The sequence below is a fragment of the Podarcis melisellensis genome, assembly GCF_964234715.1.
Source record: "Podarcis melisellensis genome assembly, chromosome: 2".
Taxonomy (NCBI): domain Eukaryota; kingdom Metazoa; phylum Chordata; class Lepidosauria; order Squamata; family Lacertidae; genus Podarcis; species Podarcis melisellensis.
The window spans coordinates 76,961,549-76,985,590 of NC_138529.1; the positions used below are offsets into that span (position 1 = coordinate 76,961,549).

A 24,042-nucleotide genomic window follows, 5' to 3' on the forward strand; every position below is an offset into this window, starting at 1 on the left:
AAATACCAAAAGCACATTCCCTCCAACAGCCATTGGAGGCACACAGTTTTTAAAAATTGGTTTTCTGGATTGCAGCTCTACAATATGGTTGAATATAGAATTGATGTTGCATAAGGTCCATCCATGGGACATGGGTGGCGCTGTGGGTTAAACCACAGAGCCTAGGACTTGCTGATCAGAAGGTCCGCGGTTCGAATCCCCGCGACGGAGTGAGCTCCCGTTGCTCGGTCCCTGTTCCTGCCAACCTAGCAGTTCGAAAGCACATCAAAGTGCAAGTATTTAAATAGGTACCGCTCCGGCGGGAAGGTAAACGGTGTTTCCGTGCGCTGCTCTGGTTTGCCAGAAGCGGCTTTGTCATACTGGCCACATGACCCAGAAGCTGTACGTCGGCTCCCTCGGCCAATAAAGCGAGATGAGCGCCGCAACCCCAGAGTCGGCCACAACTGGACCTAATGGTCAGGGGTCCCTTTACCTTTAAGGTCATTTTGAAATAAAGTCAACTGATTGGTTCTGATATAATGGAACCCTAGTTTGGTGCTACATGATCAAAGCCCCAGTCCATTTAATTCCCTCTCCCGCTCTAGCCCCCTCTTTCACTTTTGATTTGGCCATGATTGCCCACTGTGGATGCCACATCAAACTATGGTTTAATGCAAGATTGGAACTGAGGAAGGGAATGAGAGTGTGGTGGGTGGAGGGAGGAGGATGTGCACATGTGAGTACTGGGTCCATTCACACACCACCAAACCATGGTTTGACATTATTACATGACCATGGTTCCTCCATGCAAAGATAGTGTTTGTGTATGAGCAGCTTTTATGCCCAATTGCTTTTGCCTATATAAAGATTAGGCATCTTCTTGGTGGATGAAAGCAACTCCACTTTTTGATTCATTTGTCTAGCAAAAGCCACGTATTAGTCTCTATGCCACTGGCAATATTTTATCACTTTCGGCTTGGTAAAGCATCAACTTATCTTCAAAATTTACTAATGTTTTCTTCAATCTATCATTTATGACCTGACACCTTCATTAAGCTCTTTCTTTGGAGGACAGCTCTTTGAATTTACTGCTGCTACGTACTGGAGCATACTTAAAAAGGAATCAAAGTTAACAACCTTTTTCATCTCCTGGCCTTTGTACTTTTAGATTGGATCAATTATTGATCCATACGTGTGGCTGTTACTCTTGGCCGGCCTGCAGCTGAAGGGAACTTTGTTGTGCTTCATTTGTTTGAACGGCCTTTAAAGGTACGGTTTTGAACGCATAAATAAGAGCACACCATGCCATTTAGGTACAGTTTTAGCAAACTGCCTACAGAAAGTGACAGTCTGGCAGTAATTCCTATATTAACTTAAAAGCTTTATGTATAATTGAGTAGGAGGCTATTTCAGCCCACTCTTAGATTTTATTCCAGGTTCAGAGATGCTTGATATTTACTGATGGGGGGGGGGGAATATCATAATTGTTACACTATAAAATTATACACACATAGTCCAAGATGCACAGATCATTTGAAAATTCTGAGAACTGAATCATTCCATCCAATTTTTGAGGCATGGAATCTGCCTCTTAACAGTAATCAGCATAGACTGGACAGACAACTGGGCTTGGGGCTTCAACCTACACATGGCAGAAGCAGCCTCATATTGCATTCTTGCTGAAGCTATTATTTACATGTACTGTATCTACATGCAAATATACATTCCCAATATATACTGTGTCACTCCACAGTGGCAGGACAGTGTCACGCAACAACTCTCTGCCAGCAAGCTATGGAGGATGTCGTAAGAGAATGTGGGTGATATCCAGCAAGACAGTTACACTGGTGCAAGGATTTCTGCTTGTGCAATGGACGTTCCCCTCCCTCTTCTCTCCCCTCCACACCCTGTGCCCTCCCCAAATCTATTCCAAAAGAGTTGGGGAAACAGATTTGGGAGGGTGTGTGTGCAGAGAGAATTTCTCTTGGAGAAGAGAGGGAGGGCAGATTCTGTCCTTGCGCTGGCTGATCTAATTCACTAGATAGTGCCCTACGCGTTTCAGAGTCTTGTTGAGAAAGAGACAGAAATAGAGATTAGCATTGGCTGTGATCCAGAGGGCTGTGCAGCGGCCAGCAGAGAGAGAGTGGCATCCACCTCTCCTCCTACCACTGGCATCACTGTGGTTTACTAGGGGGCAAAGGCGAGAGGTGATGGAAGGGATGGCTGGGAGATTGGCACAATGCAGATGCACTGGGAGAAGTGCTGCATTGGCTCCACCAGTTCACCGAACTCCCCGCCACCTCACCCCTCCTGGTAAGCCGCAATGGTACTTGGGAAGCCAGGTGTGGCCCTGGTGTCCCTTTCTGCCAGCTGCTCCCGATACTGTGCAGAAAGTGAACATGCACAGCAGAGCTTCTGAGCACCTCCAGCTGAAACCACTTGTTTGACAAAAAAACTCCTGAAATGTGAAGGGTTTTTGGAGGTCGCTTCTGACAAAAGCTGTGATCAGAGACAAAACAAGGAGATCAGCAATATTCATGCACTCTATTGGATCTCAGCCAGTCTTCAGTGACACACTGCATTTGCTCCCCCCCACCCACCAAAGGGCATAATACACACACATCTACCTCTTCCATATTTGTTCCCAGTGTTTTCACTTCTTGCCCTTTCATCTCAAGCTGTTCCGTTAACTTTGAGAGTCGCTTAACTAGTTCCACAATGGTGTTCTCACGGTCGTCCTTTCTGATGTTCTCAAAGGAGGCCATCAGCTTCTTCAGAATTGTGTCATCACACCTGTGGGCAGAAAGACTCCAATGACTGTGTGTTTCTCCACTGTAGCTTCATAAAGTTAGAAATGAATGCCCTTCGTTGCACAGCATAAAATATTTGAACTGCGCACCCCTGGGAACAAAATCCCTTTCTGAAACAAAACAGGATTCAACTGCATAGGCAAGAAATGAAAGCATGCCTTTGGGTTGTCCTGGTCAAGATAAAGCAACTAACAAATTTAATAAATAATAAAATAATAATAATAATAATAATAATAATAATAATAATTACTTGTGAAATCTCCACCATTTGAAATCATGAAAAATAGGCCATGAGAAAGAATTCTGCTAATGAAATGTAGCATTTAGAACTAATAAGAAATTGTTTGTATTTAAAAGAATTTCTTCACCAAATTGTGGATTGCAATTGTGGTTGCAATCCCAGAAAGTTATGTGCTTAGACAATGGGGCATGGGGCATGAAGCTGAAGATATCTTTGAAGTTTCTCTACAGCAGCAGCTCACAGGGTTTCACAGGCAAGCTGGTTTTCGTGTTTAAGGTCAGCTTGCCTGTCGAGTTGCGTGAGTGACTACAGTGGAAGCTGCAGAGACACCTTGGCTTGCATGCACAGTTCTCCCCGAACGCGCTGCTATGCTGTCTAATATTATAGGGCTTGGCATTACTCTCTGGCGTTGAATCAGATTAATTTCATTTACCATCTGAACCTTGTAGATGCCAGGGAAAGCAGTGTGGGAAGCTCCATTCTCATCCCTAACATCTACTTGAATCGGATGGATTTAATTAACATATGTTCTACAACTACAGGGGATAATCACTGATGTACTCAGTGTACTACCACCCTTTTGATTTGATACAACCATATTGCATGTTCTGCTTCAAATGCAACTGTACCTGCGATACAGAAGTGCCATGGTCAGATCACTTCCTGGTGCAACTGGACTTCTCCGCGACCCTTCCCCTCTGCAGGGAGGTGGGACCAATTCGGATGGTCCGCCCCCGCCACTTAATGGATCCAAATGGTTTCCAGAGAGTGGTAGGGGATGCTTTATCCCAAGTTGATGTCCTTTCAGCTGATTCCCTGGTGGCCCGCTGGAATGCGGAGTTAACCAGGGCTATTGACTGTCTGGCTCCGAAGCGCCCTCTCCGATTGCATGGAGCCCGGACAGCCCCGTGGTTTTCTTCTGGCAGAAAACTCACTCCGAATCTGACCGGACACAGGTTAGAGCTCAACGTCGAGCCTACCAAGTGGCGATAGCGACGGCGAAGAAGACTTTCTTCACCGCCTCTATTGCATCTGCAGAAAATAGTAGCAGGAGACTCTTTCAGGTGGTCCGCAATTTAACGGAACCACCTTTACCACCGGGGCCTTGTAAAGACCCCAAGATCTCCTGCAACGATTTTGCAAAGTTTTTTGCAGATAAAATCACTCATATTCGGAAGGAGCTAGACACCACCGTGGGAGCAGGGCTGGGGCGGGAGAGTGCTGGAGCCCTGTCTGGTCAAGTTGCATGGAATCAGTTTCAATCCGTTACCCCCGAGGATGTGGACAGGCTGCTTGGACGCGTGAAACCAACCACCTGTCTCCTTGATCCTTGCCCATCCTGGCTAATAAAAGCAAGCCGGGAAGGGCTGGGCGATGGGCTCTGCGGGGTGGTGAATGCTTCCCTCTGTGAGGGAACATTCCCAGATCCGCTGAAAGAGGCGGTCGTTAAACCGCTTCTTAAAAAACCATCTTTAGACCCGGCCAGTATGGCCAACTATCGCCCAGTCTCAAATCTTCCATTCTTGGGCAAGGTGATTGAGCGTGTGGTTGCTGAACAACTCCAGGCACGCCTGGAGGATGCGGACCATTTGGATCCCTTCCAATCGGGGTTCAGGCCTCATCATGGGACCGAAACTGCCTTGGTCGCACTGGTTGATGATCTCCGGCGAGCTAGGGACAAAGGTGAGAGTTGTTTCCTAGTTCTGCTGGATCTCTCAGCGGCCTTTGATACAATCGACCATAACATCCTTCTGGACCGTCTAGAGGGGTTGGGAGCTGGGGGCACTGTTATACAGTGGTTTCGCTCCTTCCTCCTGGGCCGTGTTCAGAAAGTGGTGGTGGGGGATGAGTGTTCAGACCCTTGGGCCCTCACTTGTGGGGTACCTCAGGGTTCCGTCCTCTCCCCCATGCTTTTTAACATCTATATGAAGCCGCTGGGAGAGATCATCAGGGGGTTTGCCCCGGGTGTCCATCAATATGCAGATGATACCCAGCTCTACCTCTCTTTCAAATCAGAACCAGTGAAGGCGGTGAAGGTCCTGTGTGAGTGCCTGGAGGCGGTTGGAGGATGGATGGCGGCTAATGGATTGAGGCTGAATCCTGACAAGACAGAAGTACTGTTTTTGGGGGACAGGGGGCGGGCTGGTGTGGAGGACTCCCTGGTCCTGAATAGGGTAACTGTGCCCCTGAAGGACCAGGTGCGTAGCCTGGGAGTCATTTTGGACTCACAGCTGTCCATGGAGGCACAGGTCAATTCTGTATCCAGGGCAGCTGTCTACCAACTCCACCTGGTACGCAGGCTGAGACCCTACCTGCCCGCAGACTGTCTCGCCAGAGTAGTGCAGGCTCTAGTTATCTCCCGCTTGGACTACTGCAATGCGCTCTACGTGGGGCTACCTTTGAAGGTGACTCGGAAACTACAGCTAATCCAAAATGCGGCAGCTAGACTGGTGACTGGGGGCAGCCGCCGAGACCACATAACACCGGTCTTGAAAGACCTACATTGGCTCCCAGTACGTTTCCGAGCACAATTCAAAGTGTTGGTGTTGACCTTTAAAGCCCTAAACGGCCTCGGCCCAGTATACCTGAAGGAGCGTCTCCACCCCCATCGTTCTGCCCGGACGCTGAGGTCCAGTGCCGAGGGCCTTCTGGCGGTTCCCTCATTGCGAGAAGCAAAGCTACAGGGAACCAGGCAGAGGGCCTTTTCGGTAGTGGCGCCCGCCCTGTGGAACGCCCTCCCATCAGATGTCAAAACGATAAACAACTACTTGACATTCAGAAAACATCTTAAGGCAGCCCTGTTCAGGGAAGTTTTTAATGTATGATATTTTAGTGTTTCCTGGTTTCTATGGAAGCCGCCCAGAGTGGCTGGGGGGGGCCCAGCCAGATGGGCGGGGTATAAATAATAAATTATTATTATTATTATTATTATTAATTGCCACCAGTAGCTTTCTCGAACAATGAAGAAGTGTCCTACAAAAGCTCTCGTTGGGACATACCCGCTACTGCAACAGGGAAGTCTAGCGAGGAGTTTCTTCACTTCGGCCACCTGGGATTGCTGTTCCCCTGACCATTTCTCCTCTTCTTCATCAGAAGCAGCCTGGCCTTCCACAGAACGAAACATTTGTTCTTCCCCTGGAAACAAAGAACAAGCTCTTCCTAAAATCTAGTGGCGCTCACCGTAACACCTTCTTCAAACAGTAGTTTCAAATGAGATTCAATTTAAGCAAGATCAAGTGGGTAATCTTAAATGAATAATTGGCAGAAACGCTAAAAGTTTCATTGCTAGATAGAAGAGAACTTCCCCTTGGGAAGACTTAGCCAAAATGATGCCTCTGTTACATAAAAAATAATAATAATACACCCCAAGCTCTTGTCACTTTCTTAATTAAGAACAGTTGGCTCAATATGTCTGAAACTGCCTCTAAGCCCTTTGCAAATGAATGGAAGGCACACTAAAGTACCATTCCCATTTATTACAGTGGAGTTTGCTCAGGAGGAAGTGAAATACTGTGTCAACTTCTGCATCAGAGTCTACTAGTGGCAAGCCAAAAAGAGTCTGAGAACGCTTCCTGGTTGTGAATGGATCCCCGCTCAGCCCTTTTCCAGTATAGGACCAAATCCTAGTCCTTGGCCCTGCCCACGGCCATCACATCCTGTCCCCATCCTCTCATATATATATATATTTCATTTTTTCATATAAACCAACCTTTCCCCCAGATCCGAAACATACTGTAAAACTAGCTCTCCCAAAAAGCACACGAATTAACACAAAAACGAGCACTAAACTTCCACTAGATTTCCAAAGGTTGCTTTTGCAGTATGTGAAAGGCCATGTAAAGCACAAAAATGAATAGGAAATGAAATGTCCGGAAGTGCCCTCTAAATGCAACGAAAGTCAGCATATAAGAACAAACAGATAAAATAACAATAAGGAGTGGGGCAAGGCCATGGAGAATTTTAAAGATAAGAACAAGAAGCTTGTGCAGGATCTGGTAGTGGATAAGGAGCCAGCGTAGGGGTTTATGAAGTGATATAGTCAGAGTGATGAGAGAAGGGAATTATGTTGGAAGCTCAGTGGTACAGTGTCTGTTTTGCATGCATGCAGAATGTCCCAGATTCAATCCCTGAATCTCTCAATAGGGCCTGGAAAATGCTACTGTTTGAAACCTTAGAGTGTTGCTGCCAGTCAAGGTAGACAATGTGCAACAAACGGACCGATGGCTTTGACTCAGTACAATGAAGCTTCCTATGTTCTGTAGCAGCAGAATGCTGAACAGAGGTAAGAGGATTAAGGTGAGGCAATAGAAGAGCAGGCAGAAAAGTCAGTGCAGCAGGGGGGCCAGCAAGTGGTGAGCAGGGTGTGAAGCTGAGCTTCCGCAGTGGGGACACAGAGGAAGGACCGGATTTTTTCCAATGCTGTCAAGTTACAGAAGCTCGCAAAGGAGGAGAGGCTTGCAGCTTTTAGGTAGCGTCACTCCAATTCCGGCTACGTGGGTGTATTCACAAGGGAGAAAGAAATAGGCTGAGGGATTAAGATAATTGCCTGCTTTATAGACATGGATTTCCTTACAGACTGGAGTTGGAAGAGTGCTGCTGGCCATTACTCACACATTCATCGCAAGTAGCTGTTTTGCAAACTGGAGTGCTAGGTTTTTCCGTTAATCACAGTACGTGTCGCTAGGGAAATACAAACAGCCTTCTTCTCGAGAGATGAATCTCTTGCCACATATGCTAAAAGAATGAGTTCCGTCAGCCGTCACCTGCATTGCCGCTGCTCAGTACTTGGCTGAGCAAGACGGGGCTTCTGCTTTAACGAGCCTGTTTGGTGTTTTTCCCTTTTACTTTCTATGCCGGTTTGACACTTGATGCCTCTCTTTAACATTAAGACAGAGCCGAGGAATTTGATGTGCATGTATATTCATGGCATCTTTCTACATTTCAGGTTAAAAAATGTGCTAGTTTGATCCATCTGCAGAAAGAGACTGAAACCACAGAGAATATAAGGCTCCCAACTGGAAAGGCAAAGTGTTAGGAACCCAATGAAATAATGAGAATCTAATGTAGAACTGTGTCTGCAAGGGCTGGGTTGACAACAGCAGATGGACAATGTCAACTGACAACAGTAAGGTCTCACTTCCAGCATAATAAAGACCACATCAGAGCCCCTTCTCTGGGTGTTCCTGCCTTCAGAGGTTAGTTGACCAGCCGGAGGAGAGTCTTTTTTGTGTGTGGCAGTGACAAAATTGTCTCCTTCCCTAAATATGTTGGCCTGGCATTGCCTTTGCTAACTTTGAGGTGCCGAATTCCACCTAGTTCTTTTGTTGCTTTAAGTGATATCCATGACCCAGTTTAACAGCTTTATTTGCTGCTTTTATCTAGTTTTCACTCTCTGGTCCTGTTGTTTTATTGGCCATTCTCATTTTGCTGTTTTGTACAGTTCTTGCAATTTCACTGCCTTTTATAGCAGATGCTTCCATAAGGCCTCCTGGTGAAAGGTTTAGGCTACAAATGCAATCAATAAATGACTAGTGTTGTGGGCAGTGAGAGATGTTCAGCTACGATGTTTTGAAATGAAGCCTCTTGGATTATGTCACATGCTTGCTGTTTTGTACCAATTGTTTGACAGGCATTTAAAAGAGATGGCACAAGGCTGGGTTGACGGAGAAAGCAGCATAGAGTGGTATAGTGGAAGGTGTGGGGGGAAGGGGGTGACTTCTAATATCTTCCTATGCATATTTTGCTGCCAGCGACGAAACATGCTGAATAATTTTCATGCTGCCCAGGAGAGGGCACTGTTGTAAAACAAACAAATGAACAAGAAGCCAATACCGTTTGACCAGTTTAGCAGAAAGGAAGTTATTGTGTCATGTAAACTTTCCTCCTCTTCTACTGCAACAACACACACACACAGGCTAAGTGTGCGAAACTGAGAGAGTCAGAAACTCAGACAGGAGGATAAAGTCGGTGGCACAGGGGAAAGACATCATTTGACGGAACACGCCCTCAGCCAGGAAGTGACATAGCACAAAACATAAAGCGGGGGGGGGGGGGGAGTGTCATTCTGAAGAAATACAGCCTTCCATTTCAATGTACAGTAACTCCCAACTCTTCATTAATAGCAAACACAGAAACATGGTAGCAGGAGCTAAACAAAACAACTCGCTGCAGGATAACAACAGAAAAGAGCAGAGTGAGAATACTGTACTACAAGCCTGCATCCTTATTGCTATGGATGGAAATTTCCCACACACACCTCCCTTTCCCTCAGAAATCCTCTCTTTTTTGGTACTACACAAATCCTCACTGCTCTTCCAGCTGTGATAGACAGGGCTGGCTCAAGACATTTTGCTGCCTGAGGCAAAGGGCAAGCTCTCCCCTGCTCCCACCCCAGTACAGCTGCCAACCAGACTTGCAGTTTAATCTTATTTCAGTACTTGCAGCATCTTCCATTGCACCAGAGGGCAGTAGGCAAGGTTGGGAAGGGCAGAGCAGGGCAGACTACGTGGCATTCATGACTCTGTCCTCCCAGCACCTTGCTGCCCCATCCCCATCATCTGCCAGCTCACCCTGGCGATAGATCAGTTTAAAATGCTCCAGGCAGCAGTCTACATTTCTTGGTAATAAGAGTTCAAAGAAGAATGGTCAATGGCAGATCAAGCAGAGAAGCCAATGATGAGGCTGACCTCCAAGATTACATTTTTGTTTTAGGAGTCACTGGGGTACAGTAGACACCCAGATTAGCTCTTTACAAAGACGCAGGAGGCATGAACTTATAAGCAGCCTTCCTGCCTGCACAGCTAAACAATCATTCTTGTCCCTCACCCCTGCCCAAGAATGGAAATATCTTTTCTGCATGGGTTTGTTCTGCAAATTGCTGACCACATTAGCCCACAGTACGCTAAAAGACATGATCCAGTATTATTATTTCTCATTTGCAAATCTTCTATTTACCAAATAGTTGTTTATGCCGACGCTTTTCACTTAGTTTGACATGGCATGACCTTGAAGCCGAACGTTTAGATTTCAAGCCTCTCCTTCAGATACAGTACCTTGTCACTCCTGATTAGTTCTTAAGCTGACTGACACTGCTTCTGTCTGACTGCAAGAATTAACAGCAGCTAAAGGGAATACCAAAAGAGGCAAGCACTGTGGGATTTGCACTGTGGTAAAATGTAGTTCGTCCCGCAAGACTGGGGAAAGTTTCCTTACTTTCATGTCTGTGCTCTGGAGCTAGTCAAAGCACACCAAACTTTAAGCTTAGTTTTAGGATACATCATCTCAGCCAGGAGCACAGACCGAAGATTCTTCCTATGCAAATAGCTAGAAGGGTGTTCCCATGTTGCATTCAAAGAGTGTACAATCTGTGTTCCCATGTGCACAAGTCGTTAAGCTGCATGTCTGTATGGTTATTCACATGCAACATGCAACGAGTGTACAACCCCTAATTTACACAGGTTTGCTGTCAGCAAAAGGAAATGGCTTCAATGTAATTGTCACTGAGTGTCTCTGAAGCAATTCCCTTTTATTGGGAACAAGGCAAGGCATGCTAGGTCTGCTGTGGTTCCTGAAACGGTTCCCTACCAAGGTTTACATTCAGTAGAAAGAACTGAGGCAGATAATGGATGATAGTGTTGTTGCTGTCATTTTTCCTGCACAGGGCCTCACTTTTTCTAAAACCAAAACACCAGCTTGAATCATAACTATTGAAAATGGTAAATACACTGTCTAGAAGTTCCTCAAATGTTGCTCTTGTTGCTGGCAGTGAGATTACTAAGCTTATGTTAGCAATGGGGGAACAAAGACAGGGATCAACTTGAGATTTCAGCCTGTCTGGGATTCGCTTTCCCATATAAAACTGAGTGCATGTAATCCATTTTATAACATACACATTTCTCATCATGCTCCAGTCTTGCCCTATTAACAGTCTTGCCCTCTGTGCTTTATCCTGTCTGCCAGCTACTACTTAAGGAGATACTCCTCACTTCTGCACGAATGTGGTCAGCTACTGAAGGGGCTGCCAATAACTGTTAAAGCACTGCTTTAACATAGAGAAACGGGACTCAGCTTAGACTCTTCTAGCTTTCCCAGAAAGCTAGAAAGTGGTGAACTATGATCTGATTCAGGAAACCATGTTAGTGGATTGGGAAGGGTGGTGGGTGGTAACATCGCCCTTACTCACAACACACACACACACGGCTGTCAGCTGGTCACAGGGCTGCTTGTTACTGGTTGGCATCCATCTGCTGCTTCCACCAGCCAATCTGCTCCCCCTGCCCTGCCGTCAGTGGCCTGTCCTGTGCTCAGCAGAGACAGCTGGGGTAGGATATGCCTGCTGGCCATGGAGCAGTCTGTTGCTGACTAGAATGGTTGCTGCCAACTGTTTAAAAGTTTTCCAAGTCATTTTTAAACAGCGTAAGCCACCACAGTGAAGTGCTGATGACAAATGACTCTCTGAGAAAATGACCTAGGGTTCTTCTTCAGAGTGAGGCACTGTGACGTGAGATTGTCCCAGGGAGCCTTTAGGAGCTCTTGCGCCATGGCCACTTTGCTGCAGTGGCATAAACTCACATGAAACCCTCCAAAGCATTTAAAAGCAGGAATGGAGAACAAATTGGAAAAGGGGTGGCAGTGGAATACTGCAAGTGTGTTTTTCTCTCTAGCACTGCTTTGGAAAAATATTAATGAGGCAGTTCTGGTGAACCTGCAGACATGAGTAAGAACTCTGTATCGCCTGTCAGATAACAGGCAAAGACTCACAAACACAGAGCACTCTCTTTATGAATGTGGTTGATGAATAATGTGCTAAATGCGTTTTCCATTCAGAAAAGGATTGCAAAAATGCTTTCTTGAAGCAGACAGTGCCTGAAGTTCATGGCCAGTATCTGAAAGCAAGCAGCAGCACATCACGCTCGCAAGCCAGAAGAAACCCACTAGAATTAAATTGCCCCAGCTAGTTCTGGTAAAAAGAGAATTCTATCAAGTCCAAGAAAGACGGTGCAAATGAAACTGCCATCTTTTGGGGAGGAAACATTAGGTTGCTCCTTGGGATGGCTGCCTCCTCATGGGCTAATACAGAAAATCACCACACAAAATGATCCTCTCACAAAATGGCCGCTCAAAAAGATGGCTCGATCTAAATGGTGCACTCCTTTAAGAAGATAAAAAGAGCTTGCAGGGTCAGGACAATGGCCCATCTAGATGAGCATCCTGTTCTCGCAGTGGCCGACTAGATGCCTGTAGGAAACCTGCAAACAGGACACAAACACAAGAGCCCTTTCCCTTACTGATGTTTCCAGCAACTGGTATTCAGAAACATTAGTGGCTCTGACCGTGGAGGCAGAGCATGGCCATCATGGCTGGTCCATGGATAGCCTTCTCCATGAATTTGTCTAAACCTATTTTAAAGCCATCCAAGCTGGTGGCCATTGTACCACATGCACACCGAGTTTCCATACCATTCTCTGACATCCCTGCACCTCCAGTGGGTGAACTTCTATCTCGCTGTGCAACCGATGAGGCATATTGGCCACCAGCCACTGCTGTCTTCTGGTCCGAGCTGCCTTGCAAAGGAAGCTGGTGCTTCAGGGCTTCCAACCTGAAAAAAACCACAAAGGTAAACAGACAAAATAAGCCAAACGAAGAGAAAGCCAATAAACACTTTGCATGGCAGAATGCTCCATAACACCCAAGCAGCTTCACTAAGGATATGCTTGCACTGGCAGATGTTGGAACAGTTTGCTCTGTATATGCTGACAGCAGCTTTTGCAGTTCATGTTAGTAGTGGCCCAGTTCGGACATTATGGGAAAGCCACAATTTGCTAGTCAGGGCCGTGTCACAGACGCTTGGACCCGGAGGCGCCAGCCTGAGAAGGCAATTGGGAGGGGGGGTGTCAATGTCACACGTGTGATGTTCTTCAGCAATTGTACGGTCCAGCAGAATTAGAAGTGCATCAAAAAGAGACCTCTGCCGAAAATACTAACAACAACTAACTCTGCCCCTGCAATGCAAATAAACAAAATAGTACTGTTATGGAGTGAAGGTAGTACATTTGTATTTCATCTGGAATTTTCAGAGCTGGAACAAAAATGAGGCATTTGTAGCAGTTTATAAACACTGTTTGGGCACGCAAAGAAAACCCCACAAATTAAAGTTTAACACTGAGCATCACATGCCAGAGTGAAAATCTTTTTTAACAGATGTATTTGAACATTTCACAGTTTAATGGTTCCTGCTGCTCATTCTGGTTTCTCACACTGGGGATTCTGGCTATAATTGAGTTGAACGCTATCCATGCATTCAATGTCGTAATGAAAAATAACCCTTCTCACCATATGTAGTTAACCTTTCTAGGATTTGACCGTACTGACTGCCATTGGGTGGTGGAGTCCCAGATTGATAGATAATTAATTAATTAATTAATGCTGAATATCATCCTAAAGTTTTATTCCATGTTATTTTGAAAAATCAATGAAATATATTTTAGAAATAATAAAAATATTGTGAACTTGTATCTGACAGTATGAAGTGATTCAGCGTGAACAATTATCGCCTTGTTCAGAAGACCTTAGGATGGAGAAGGTACCTTCTTCTGACATCATCTAAGTCTGGAGATAGTACTGCATCCTTCCAGGTGCTTGGCAACTCACTTGTTTTTGCAGTCACAGGCAGACAGCAAAAACAGGACTTTCCAAGCTCCTAAAGTCTATCTGCCATACATGGCTGTTGAGTTATGTTCACGTTGAAGAATTAAATGATGTCCAGGCCAGCTACAAAGAGAAGGTCCAAATGTTAGTATTCATGACGGCAGCATAGGTTCGTTCATTAGGGCAAGTGGGGCGCGTCCCACCAATCTCACTTGGCCATCAGCCAGCCTCCCACCTTGCCTGCCTTATTACTTACAACTAAGTCCAGGCAGTGGCTCTGGCTGTCAGCTTCCTCCTAGCTCCTCAGTCTCAGTTTTGCCCTTGTAGAACTCAGCTGGGAGGATGGGGACAAAACTAGAATTCACTGGCTCCGTCTGTCATGACACCAATTATTGTTGTCCTTCCTGATTTCTGCCCTGCCATTCCCAATGGGCACCCAACCAGATGTGGGTGGATATTGCCTACATGCTTTCTCTGATGCCACAATAAGTGAAAAGGCTAGAACCACTCTCTGCCACCCTTATAGAAAGCTGAAAATTCTAGGCAAGGCCCTGGAATACCCCTAAGAGACCTAGACCTCTAAGCCCCCTCTCCCAGTTACAACTAGGGAAAAATGAGGTTTTGGATGCATTAACTTAGATATTTACTTTTTTCCCACTTACCCACAGTGCCTTATTTACTTTAGCTAGCTAACTCTCATTCTTTCCCTCTGTCTGTTGGAGCACATGCACCAAGGAGCCCTTATTTTACTGGTTTTGTTGTTTGTGCCTAATACATTTTGCAGCATTAAATTCAGTATCTTGCAGAAGCTGGATATAGCATAAGATGACTAATAATAATAATAATAATAATAATAATAATAATAATAATAATAATAATATATTTATACCCCACCCACCTGGCTGGGTTGCCAAATACGTGATCTTTCCCCTTCCTAAAAGAGCGACTTTCAGATGTGTCATATGCTAGGTCAAGCATAGGCCTGAATGTCTGTACCAGTCCATTGCAAATTTCCAAGACCTGCTTCACCACAAAGTGAGGGGAAGCCACAATCTAGGTGGTAAATTTCAAAAAAGGGCTGTTTCTTTTTTGCATGCAAATTCTCATTCCACAAGTGTGTGTGTGTGTGTGTGTGTGTTCTTAATGAACAGCTTTAGCTTTTTTTGCTTTGGATGTAAAAATGTCTAAGGCAAGCACTATAAATCTCATCGAACCTCTGTCATCACCCCCCCCCCAAAAAAATCTGGGCTTGGCTCTTTTTCATTAGCATTCATAAAACATCTCATAAACGTCGAAGAAGAGTGAATAAGCAGCACGTCTGTGCGGAGCAAAGATCATAGGAGAGGTTGGCTCTGGGAAGTGCGTGTGTACCATGCAGTATAGCAAGGTTTCCATAGAGACAGCCAAATAGACCACATTCATTTTAAGGCTTTTGTGTTGAAGATAATGAGAAGCATGAAAGAGGGAATATCTAGAAGCAGGGAAGACTGCATATTGTTGGACCTCAAAGTAATGTCCATGACTAATTGGCTTTTAATTAAGGCTATTCCACTATCAGTGAAACGTTTAGCTGCAACTCGAGGCAGCTGCTACTAGCGTAAAAACTGAGATTAGTTTGGCTTGTTAGCCCAACTGGATAAAAAGTACATTTCTATATATGCTTATGTGTTTAAAGAGGACAGGACTATCAGTGGCTGGGCAGTGGTGTTGTGGGAAATTTTGCAACGCAGAACCTGATATCATGGGGGTCCTCATAGCCCAGGAATTCCATAACAATGTCCCAAAGGGTTGCAGGCAGCTGTGTCTGTCTATCTATCCATCTATCCCATAGAGTGAACTGGCAAAGGGTGGTGTAATGGTTAGCCTGCTGGACTTTGCTTATGAAGACATGACTTCAGATCCCTGGTCAGCTATGATCAGATCCCTGAACAGCCTTTGGGTCAATCATTAACTGAGCCTAGGCAACCTAAAAAGGGACTGTGTGCCAAGTCAGGCCTGTCCTCTAATTGCCCAAGTTTCCTACACCAAGAATGGTCACATCCATACAATACATTAAAAGCATGTGGCTTCCCCAAAGATTCCTGGGAACTATAATTTACCCTCACAGGGCTACAATTCCCAGCACGCTTAACAGACTGCAGTTCCCGAAACTTAAATTTAAATGTGCATTAAATTTATGGTGTGGGTGTGGCCAAACACCACTTCAGCAGATGACATCATTGTTCTTGTTGTGAAAGAAGTACCAGAGTTGCGTTCCCTGTATTCCCTGTCCACTATACCACTGCCCTGGGTTGTTTGCCTCCAGCATCTTGTAATTTGAGTAGCAACCTCTGAATAAAGAGGCTCAGTTTTTCCAACATGCTCTACTTGTGGCCTCTTAAAGCATTTGGCTGTTGGAGACAGAAAGCTGAACTAGCTGGACCTTTGGTCTAATCCAGCCAAAGCCAGTAGGTGATGTGAATTAAATTTAAATAATGTCACAATCCAATGATAGTTTTCCTCCAGTCATTAAATCTGAGGATATTGGTTTAGCAGTTCTTCTCTAATGGAAAACTGCTCAACTAAACAATTACTTGCTTAATACTATCACTTCAAAATAGTTGGTAAATTGGTTTCATAATGAAGCCTGAGGGGTGCTTGTGTCTACCAGGATCTCCCGTCTCTAAGACCATCTCTCCAGCAGAAGGTGAAATAATTTATCTTCTGCAAACCAACCACAATTGGTGTAAACATTAGTCAAGGCTTCATCCCATCAACATCACAATGTTCTTGCGTTGCTGCGATTTCCTTAGATCAGTCTTGCCCAACTTGGTTTCCTCCAGGTGCATCAAACTGAATTCCCATCAGCTCTGGCCAGCATTGGCCACATTGACTCGGTTGATGGGATGTGTAGTCCAAAAAATCAGGAGGGCATCAGGTTGGGGAAGTCTGCCTTAGGTCCTTTTTGTGAGTGAGTGAGTGAGTGAGTGAGTGAGTGAGAGGCAGACAGATGGCGGACTGACTAGCATTTCCTCTAGAAATAAAAACATTTTAAAATTTCAGCCTTTCTATACAGCATCTTAAAATAGAGTTAAATAGTTCTTTTCCACAGCAAATTAAATGCAGAGCACTTGAGCCTAATGGATTTATTTAAACTGACTAGACCTGCTGGAATTATATTGCCTTCTATAGTAATAATACTCTGAGGCATACTTCCTGCTCTTTGAAAGCATTATTCTCTGACAAAAATGACCGTATTGACTTCAGCTTTCTTCCACAACAGAATCATTTGTTATATAACTTGCGCAGATCTCTAGAGCAGTGTTTCCCAACCTTGGGCCTCCAGCTGTTTTTGAACTACAATTCCCATCATCCCTGACCACTGGTCTTGCTAGCTAGGGATGATGGGAGTTGTAGGCCAAAAACATCTGGAGGCCCAAGGTTGGGAAACACTGCTCTAGAGCACTATATGATTCTCACACATACATTATAATGCTTTGTAAGGCTAACATCCTATGTTCATTTACGGTACTCAGAAGTAAGTCCCACTGTGTTGAGTGGGGGTTGTTGGCACGTAAATTGCATAGAATATTCCATTATTAAATCCTACTGTGTGTAGTGTAGTGGTTGGAGTGTCAGACAAGGACCTGGGAGATCAGGGTTCAAATCCCTACTGAACCATGAAGCTCACTGGCTGACCTTGGGCCAGTCACTGCCTCCCAGCCTAACCTACCTCACAGGGCTGTTGTGGGGATTGAACAAGGAGGGGAAGAACCACATATGGTACCTTAGGCTCCTTGGAGAAAAGTGTGGGATACAAAGGAAATAAATACAATAATATAAAGCAACTCTTACATAGATGAAGCAACAAGAGCCCCCTTCAGATGCTGCTAACTCCCATGTTGTGTTGTTGTTGTTGCCTGTACCAAGCTCTATACAGTGGCACCTCGGGTTACATATGCTTCAGGTTACATACGCTTCAGGTTACAGACTCTGCTAACCTAGAAATAGTATCTCGGGTTAAGAACTTTGCTTCAGGGTGAGAACAGAAATTGTGTTCCGGCGGCGCGGTGGCAGCGGGAGGCCCCATTAGCTAAAGTGGTGCTTCAGATTAAGAACAGTTTCAGGTTAAGAACGGACCTCCGGAACGAATTAAGTACTTAACCTGAGGTACCACTGTACTGATGTTCTGCTTGTCCCCTGACATACACTGAACAGTGGGATGTGCCAGATTCTGTGGAAACCTTTTGGGCATACAGATTTATGGGCAAAGACCTCCTCCTTACAGACATCAGTTCTACAATGAAGCACAGGTGCTAATACTGAAAGGGGCTCTTGTCTATTTCATGGTAACGCCTGCTTTTAGAACCCCACGGGGTTTTCATAAATTTAGGAGGCTCCATTCCTCCCCGCCAATTGCTTCTGTAACACCACGCATGCTTGACTGGATCCAGGATTGATTGAAACTGGCTTTCTGGTTAATCCCTCCCTCGTCCCTGACACCTGGCTATTTGGCACTTCTGTTCTTAAGCCAATTCATTTTTCCCCCTGCTTGAAAAGCTGTTTAGACCCAGGGAAAGAGAAGCAGCTTTCTGACTATCTCAAGGGCCAGTTTCCAAAACTGCCTGGGGAGAGGGAACCTAACAAATTAGCAGCTAGCAAAGTTTAAAGCTATTCAGCTGGATCCTATCCTTATTTCCTTAGAAGTCTGAGAAGTCCACCATTTTTTGTGTTATGTAGCATTTTACAGAAGAGCATGGTGTTATTTCATTCTCCTCTAGGCGTCACTCCGATATTACTTTGATTACATTGTGATAAATTGCTTCAGAGGTTTTTAAATATCCTGATAAATGGGTCTAAAGAAAATAAAATTTAGGAACAGGAGAAACATCTCATCATTGCGAGGGGCCTGAGACATTTGTCACCATATAGTGCAGCCGTATACAAATTAGCTCTCTCTAATCTCAACACAACTATTCATGAGCACATTCTTCTTAGAAATCTAAAGCTAATATTTAAAATCGAGCATTCTCTCTCCAAACAGCACTTGCCTGGCTCAGCCAATGTGTCTGCTACTAAGCATATCATTCAGACAACAATTAATAATAACAGGGAAGCCAGGATTTTTGTTCCAATGCCTTCAAAAATCATTCCATTCCATTTTGCTAATTAATGCATTGCGTACAATTTATTGTCGAAGCCTTTACTTCGATTAAGGTAGGTGTTACAGTTTAGTGAGTTCTCCTATTACAGCTAATGCACTACTCCACAAACTGGTAAGAAAAATCTGGGGAAGTGTTTCAGTGCCTAATAGATACACATATACTTCTGTCTAAACCCAGGGTTCAATCTATATTCCTCCAGAGGACTACTCTTGGAGACTGGCATACTTAAGTACTGCTTATAAATCTTTAAGTGATTATGCCTTAGCTATGCCACAAAATGGCTGCTGCGGTCTTGCATGAGGAAGTAACAAACCACTGACATTCTCTCCCTTGCTTCTTCTAATAGAATACCTATAAGAATGGGGTTTGGGTCTGAAATTCTACTTAGACAAGAGAGACAACTGCTCTAAGCAATTAATGAACAGGTTTGTAAATAAAGCTTACTACAGTGGTACCTCAGGTTAAGTACTTAATTCGTTCCGGAGGTCCGTTCTTAACCTGAAACTGTTCTTAACCTGAAGCACCACTTTAGCTAATGGGGCCTCCTGCTGCCGCCTCGCCACCGGAGCACAATTTCTGTTCTCATCCTGAAGCAAAGTTCTTAACCTGAAGCACTATTTCTGAGTTAGCAGAGTCTGTAACCTGAAGCGTATGTAACCTGAAGTGTATGTAACCTGAGGTACCACTGTATTGCTTTTGCGTTCTTTTTTCTCCCACCCATCTGGCTTTGCTTCATAATTAAATGGAGTCTTCTTATATATCATTATCTGTCAAGGATGGAACCAAATTAGAAACATGTACCTTACAGACCATGTAGTGGTGATGAAACCTACCTTGTTATTTTTCAAGGCAAGTCTTGGCCAATTTTTGGCCAAAGCAATGTAGAAATTCCTTAATAAATAATTAAATTAACGGCCTCTATATCATTGGTCTAATGTATTTTGGTATGATCTAACTGGGGACAGGTGAGTTAGTGCTCAAAAAAAGATGAAAGAATTTGACTTGGAAATTGGGCAGTGTTGGAAGGGTGCTTACGCTGACTGATTTCAACTTGGTTTTGAAAAATCCTCATCTCCAGCTAAAATACAAATCCTTTCAGGAGTACATTTCATCCAGATTCTGTGGAGCCTAGCAGACTGTCAGAAACCAGAAACAGATGGTAAATTATGTAGCAATATCTTGTCCCAGGATTTTGTTTGTTTATTTAGGTTTTTTGTTGTTGTTGCTGCTCCAGAGTTTGGAAACAGAGAAGTCGGAAGCAGAACCAGAGACTAACCTAAAAGGGGGGGGGGGAGAGAATTCAGTTATAATGGGGAGTGAGTGCACTCAAAGTACTTCCAGTTTTACTGGCACTTTAAATATATTGGACAGGCAGAAAAAATTAAATCTAGTAGAAAAAGTTAGATATAGGATTTGTTCGAATTCGTTTAAACTCATTCATTTCAATTCTTTCAGTGCATCATTAGCTACTGTTGGTAAAAATTTGCCCCATTATATCAGTTTTGAAAACATGAAAACAGCCTGTTCTGTTCTCTCCAACAACAGTGGCCCTATAATATTATAAGGGTTAGCATTCCTTGTGAATAGCCACTGTCACACAGTCAAGAGATTTCAGATAAGAACTCATTTCAGGCTAGAGCCATTAAGTAGGCTGTGCTGTAGTGAAATCACATGTGATTTTTAAACATTTGTCATGTTCACAAAGGTCAGGAGCTGAGGAGACATGTCTGCCAACCAGCCCACTTGCTCTCAATTCTGCGTCTTTTAACCAAAAAGTAAACATTATCTAATCCAAGGTATATCTTGCTTATCTGTAATTACTATGTTTGGCCCCTGTAACATAATACAGGCCAGCATAGAAACTGAAATAGGCCAAGGAAGTCAGCTACAGAACTATAGGCAATATCACTAAGGTAGTCATCAGATTAAACAGATAACAACTTAATTATTTCCTTGTAACATTTATCTTCTGCCTTTCCTCCAGTGAACTTAGGGCAGCACACATGGTTCTTCTCCTTCCACTTTACCATCAGAACAGCCCTGAAGCTTCGGCTGAGAGATGCTCATGACCGAGTGGAGACTCGAACTTGGATCTCCCCAGACCATGTCTAACTCAGCAATGGGGAACCTGTGGCCCTTCTTATGTAGTTGGAGTTGAGCTCCCATCAGCCAGCATAGCCAACGGTAAGTGATTATGACCGCTGTACTCTAGCAACACCTGGAGAGCCACAGGTTCCCGGTCCCTGCTCTAACCATTATATCACACTATTATTCTGTCAACTGTTCTAAAGAAAGAAGAATGCATACTTTCTTTTTCATGATGCACACAAGTATAAGAGGCATCATCTGAGAAGAGGAATTTCCCCCTTTTCTCACACGTATTGGTACGTACATGTACTTGCATTAAATAGTACTGCTCATTTGATGGCACCTTTTTTAGTTGATCAGGAATATTTAATGCATTACTCTAACAAATCAATCAACTATACATTGCTGCCACATTGACCCACGAGCAACATTTGCAGGGTTAGGGCAACACATGAAAGCAGATGTGGACGAAGAAGATATGACCAAGTCACAAATGTGGATATAGGCTTTTTCTTTTTTGAATGAAGAGGGCAAAAGATGAGGGGGAGCAAGTTGCAAAAACCTTTTGGAATCACAGTAGATTACACTTGACCAGAGGCATGCCTAGACAAGGAGATGTATTGGTGTCTCCAAAACCAGGAGAGACCATGACCAGATACTCAGAAAGTTTGCTTTCATCGACTTTTGCGTTCCACCAGTGATTTCCTCTGCGGCCATTGGGGTTGGGTCTGCCTCCCCTCCTCTGTCGTCTACCTTCCTGCCTTTCTGCCTCTATCTACTGCTATCCCTTCTGCTTCCTTTCTCCCTCCCTTCTATTTTCCTCCTCTCTCTCTCTCTTTCTTCCCTCTAAGCCCCTCCTGATGCTCCACTCACACTTCTAATAGCACCACTGGTCAATTGGGGAGGGGGCCCAGCAGGGCTGCTGCGACGGCCTACAACAGCAACCAGATTTATTTGTCTAGGCGCCCAGAGGAACCAGCACACCAGGTGCCCAGAGCAGCCGGGGAGCAGCCCACAGAGCAGGCGGATGGACTCCTAGTCCCTCCAAGCCAGTGCAGAGAGGTGCAGTTTTTGTGGCACACCCCGGACCTGGGCCCTTGGCAGGGGCCAACCTGACCATCCTCTAGGTACACCACTGCAAGTGACAGTATATATCTTTCAGCATCTCAGGGAATACCTATGGGAGCAGTCAGTAAAGCAGGGAATACCTATGGGAGCAGTCAGTAAAGCAGAGGGTGAGCTAATGCAAAGAGGAATTGAGCAGGAAGAGGAAACGGTCTCTCATGCACTGACAGCATTGAGGAGTCCACTCACACAATCCACTGCTGAAAGTGGGAGTGAGAGAAAAGAGGAGGGCCTTCTCCCAGGCTTCAGAATCCCATTAAATTATTCTTCAGGGGTGCCAAGAGTTCTAGCCAACTCTTTGAATGATACTGAGCAACTATTACCATAACAATGGAATGGATCCATGTGCCAGGTGCGCATGCCAAATGCACAAATCACGGTGTCGATAACGTTGCTATGTATCAGCCATAAGACATGCTTTTAAAAAACACTACTTTTTGAAGCCTACTGTTCAACGCAACCAAGAGTCAGCCTTTAATCCTTGTTGAGAATATTCCTGTCCCTGGATGTTTTTTGCTCTCCTCACCTCCATCAATAAAATCTGAAATGGTGCCTGCCCTGCAGAGTTCTAATCCATCATTTGCAAATATACGGAAATCACAACTTCCCCTGATTTGAGTTTAAGCTCAAAACGGTAGGATCACCATGAATTTAGGAAATTATTTTTAAAAATACATTTTGACCACCCTGCAAGTTCCCAGACACAGCTTTTTCCTGTTTTTCGGTAATTTCCTCAATGGATATCCACAGGAAAAGGAGGAAACATGGATGAAAACAGAAGAACAACACTCGGAAAAGGGAAGCCACAGTGATAGGAGGAAAACCTGAAATAAATGTAATTCAAGCTACAAATCACAGGTAACATTTGATGCAAAAGCAACCAATAAAGCCACATCACAATACAGAAAGGAGAGAACTACTTTTTCTCCCAATGTGATATATCTTATATTTTCTGAATATTGCATTTCCTTTCATTTCTAACTATGGAAAAATGAATGTGAGCATTCTCAAAAAAAAAATGTGTTGTTGCATGCAACAAAGTCATTGCTTGAGTGGAACAACTTCTGCTTCCGCAATGGAACACCCTCCTTTCTCTGCCCCCTTTCTCTCTCCCCTTTCTGCCCTCCCAATCATCCCTGGGGGTTTTCCGTAACCCCACAAAGCAGATTTTAGAATTCAGGAGTTACATGGGGGGGCGGGGGGGGGGAGAGGAAGGGGATGTTCACCTGTAATGACTTTATTGGATACAACCCTGTATGTTGACATTTTGAGTCTATGCTTTCTGGTTAAGGTAGTCACAGTACTCACTCACATACTCTCAACAATTACAAATCCCAATAATCTCCTGGGTCCACGTACAGAAGACTGGGGCCACTAGAGAGGGGCAGGGGTACACAGGGGAGATCACATAGTTTAATGTATGTAGATGGGATGGCTCTTATGCATGCCTGCTCAGTAGTAAGTCCCATCAAGTTCAGTGGGGCTTTCTTCCAAGTAAAGGTGGACAGGACAGGACTGCAACCTAAATAAGCTGTAAAATAAAAAGTTTTATTTTATTGGACTTCCTCTTTTAGGAACTATGGGCTAATAGTTATAACTGCCCATATAACAACATGATTTACAAGTAAGCATGTTGAATAGGATATTATGTAAATACAAATATTTCACAAGAAATTATGCTTCTGAGGAGGGAAACTGCTGTCTGTAACTGAAGCCAGCTGTAAATTCATTTCCTTAAGGGATTAATGATGCCATCCCATAAGCATTCAGAAATCTGGATTCCATCAGGAGGGTCGGAGGGAGGGCGTTTAATGTTTGTCCTGTCCAAAATTAGGAAACACCAGAATGAACACATCATTCTATAACTGATCCCAGTTCAAATCTAAGGGGGAACTACTAGCTGACATTGAATTTTAACTTCCATTAAGAACTGTCTGATGGAAATCGTTAGTTATAGACTGACATGCCTAGCAAATTAATGGAAACTTTCTCTGCAGGATTTTGTTTG

At 44.4% G+C, this 24,042-nt stretch overlaps 1 protein-coding gene and 1 long non-coding RNA gene across 9 annotated transcripts in view; one reads left to right on the plus strand and one right to left on the minus strand.

The window, feature by feature from the left end:
* Nucleotides 1-24,042, plus strand: part of LOC309362664 — a 40,176-nt gene that overhangs the window by 15,918 nt on the left and 216 nt on the right. Inside the window, exons 2-3 of the long non-coding RNA XR_014165060.1 lie at nucleotides 20,806-21,005; nucleotides 22,785-22,892. This is a non-coding gene — a long non-coding RNA (uncharacterized lncRNA). The remainder of the gene's footprint in view (nucleotides 1-20,805; nucleotides 21,006-22,784; nucleotides 22,893-24,042) is intronic.
* Nucleotides 1-24,042, minus strand: part of EFCC1 (EF-hand and coiled-coil domain containing 1) — a 63,553-nt gene that overhangs the window by 12,544 nt on the left and 26,967 nt on the right. For all 8 annotated transcript variants that reach the window (XM_081898322.1, XM_081898318.1, XM_081898319.1 and 5 more), the window contains exons 3-5: nucleotides 12,489-12,628; nucleotides 6,030-6,165; nucleotides 2,607-2,772 (exon numbers count right to left, since the gene is read on the minus strand). In XM_081898322.1, coding sequence (XP_081754448.1) covers nucleotides 2,607-2,772; nucleotides 6,030-6,165; nucleotides 12,489-12,628 — 442 coding nt within the window. The remainder of the gene's footprint in view (nucleotides 1-2,606; nucleotides 2,773-6,029; nucleotides 6,166-12,488; nucleotides 12,629-24,042) is intronic.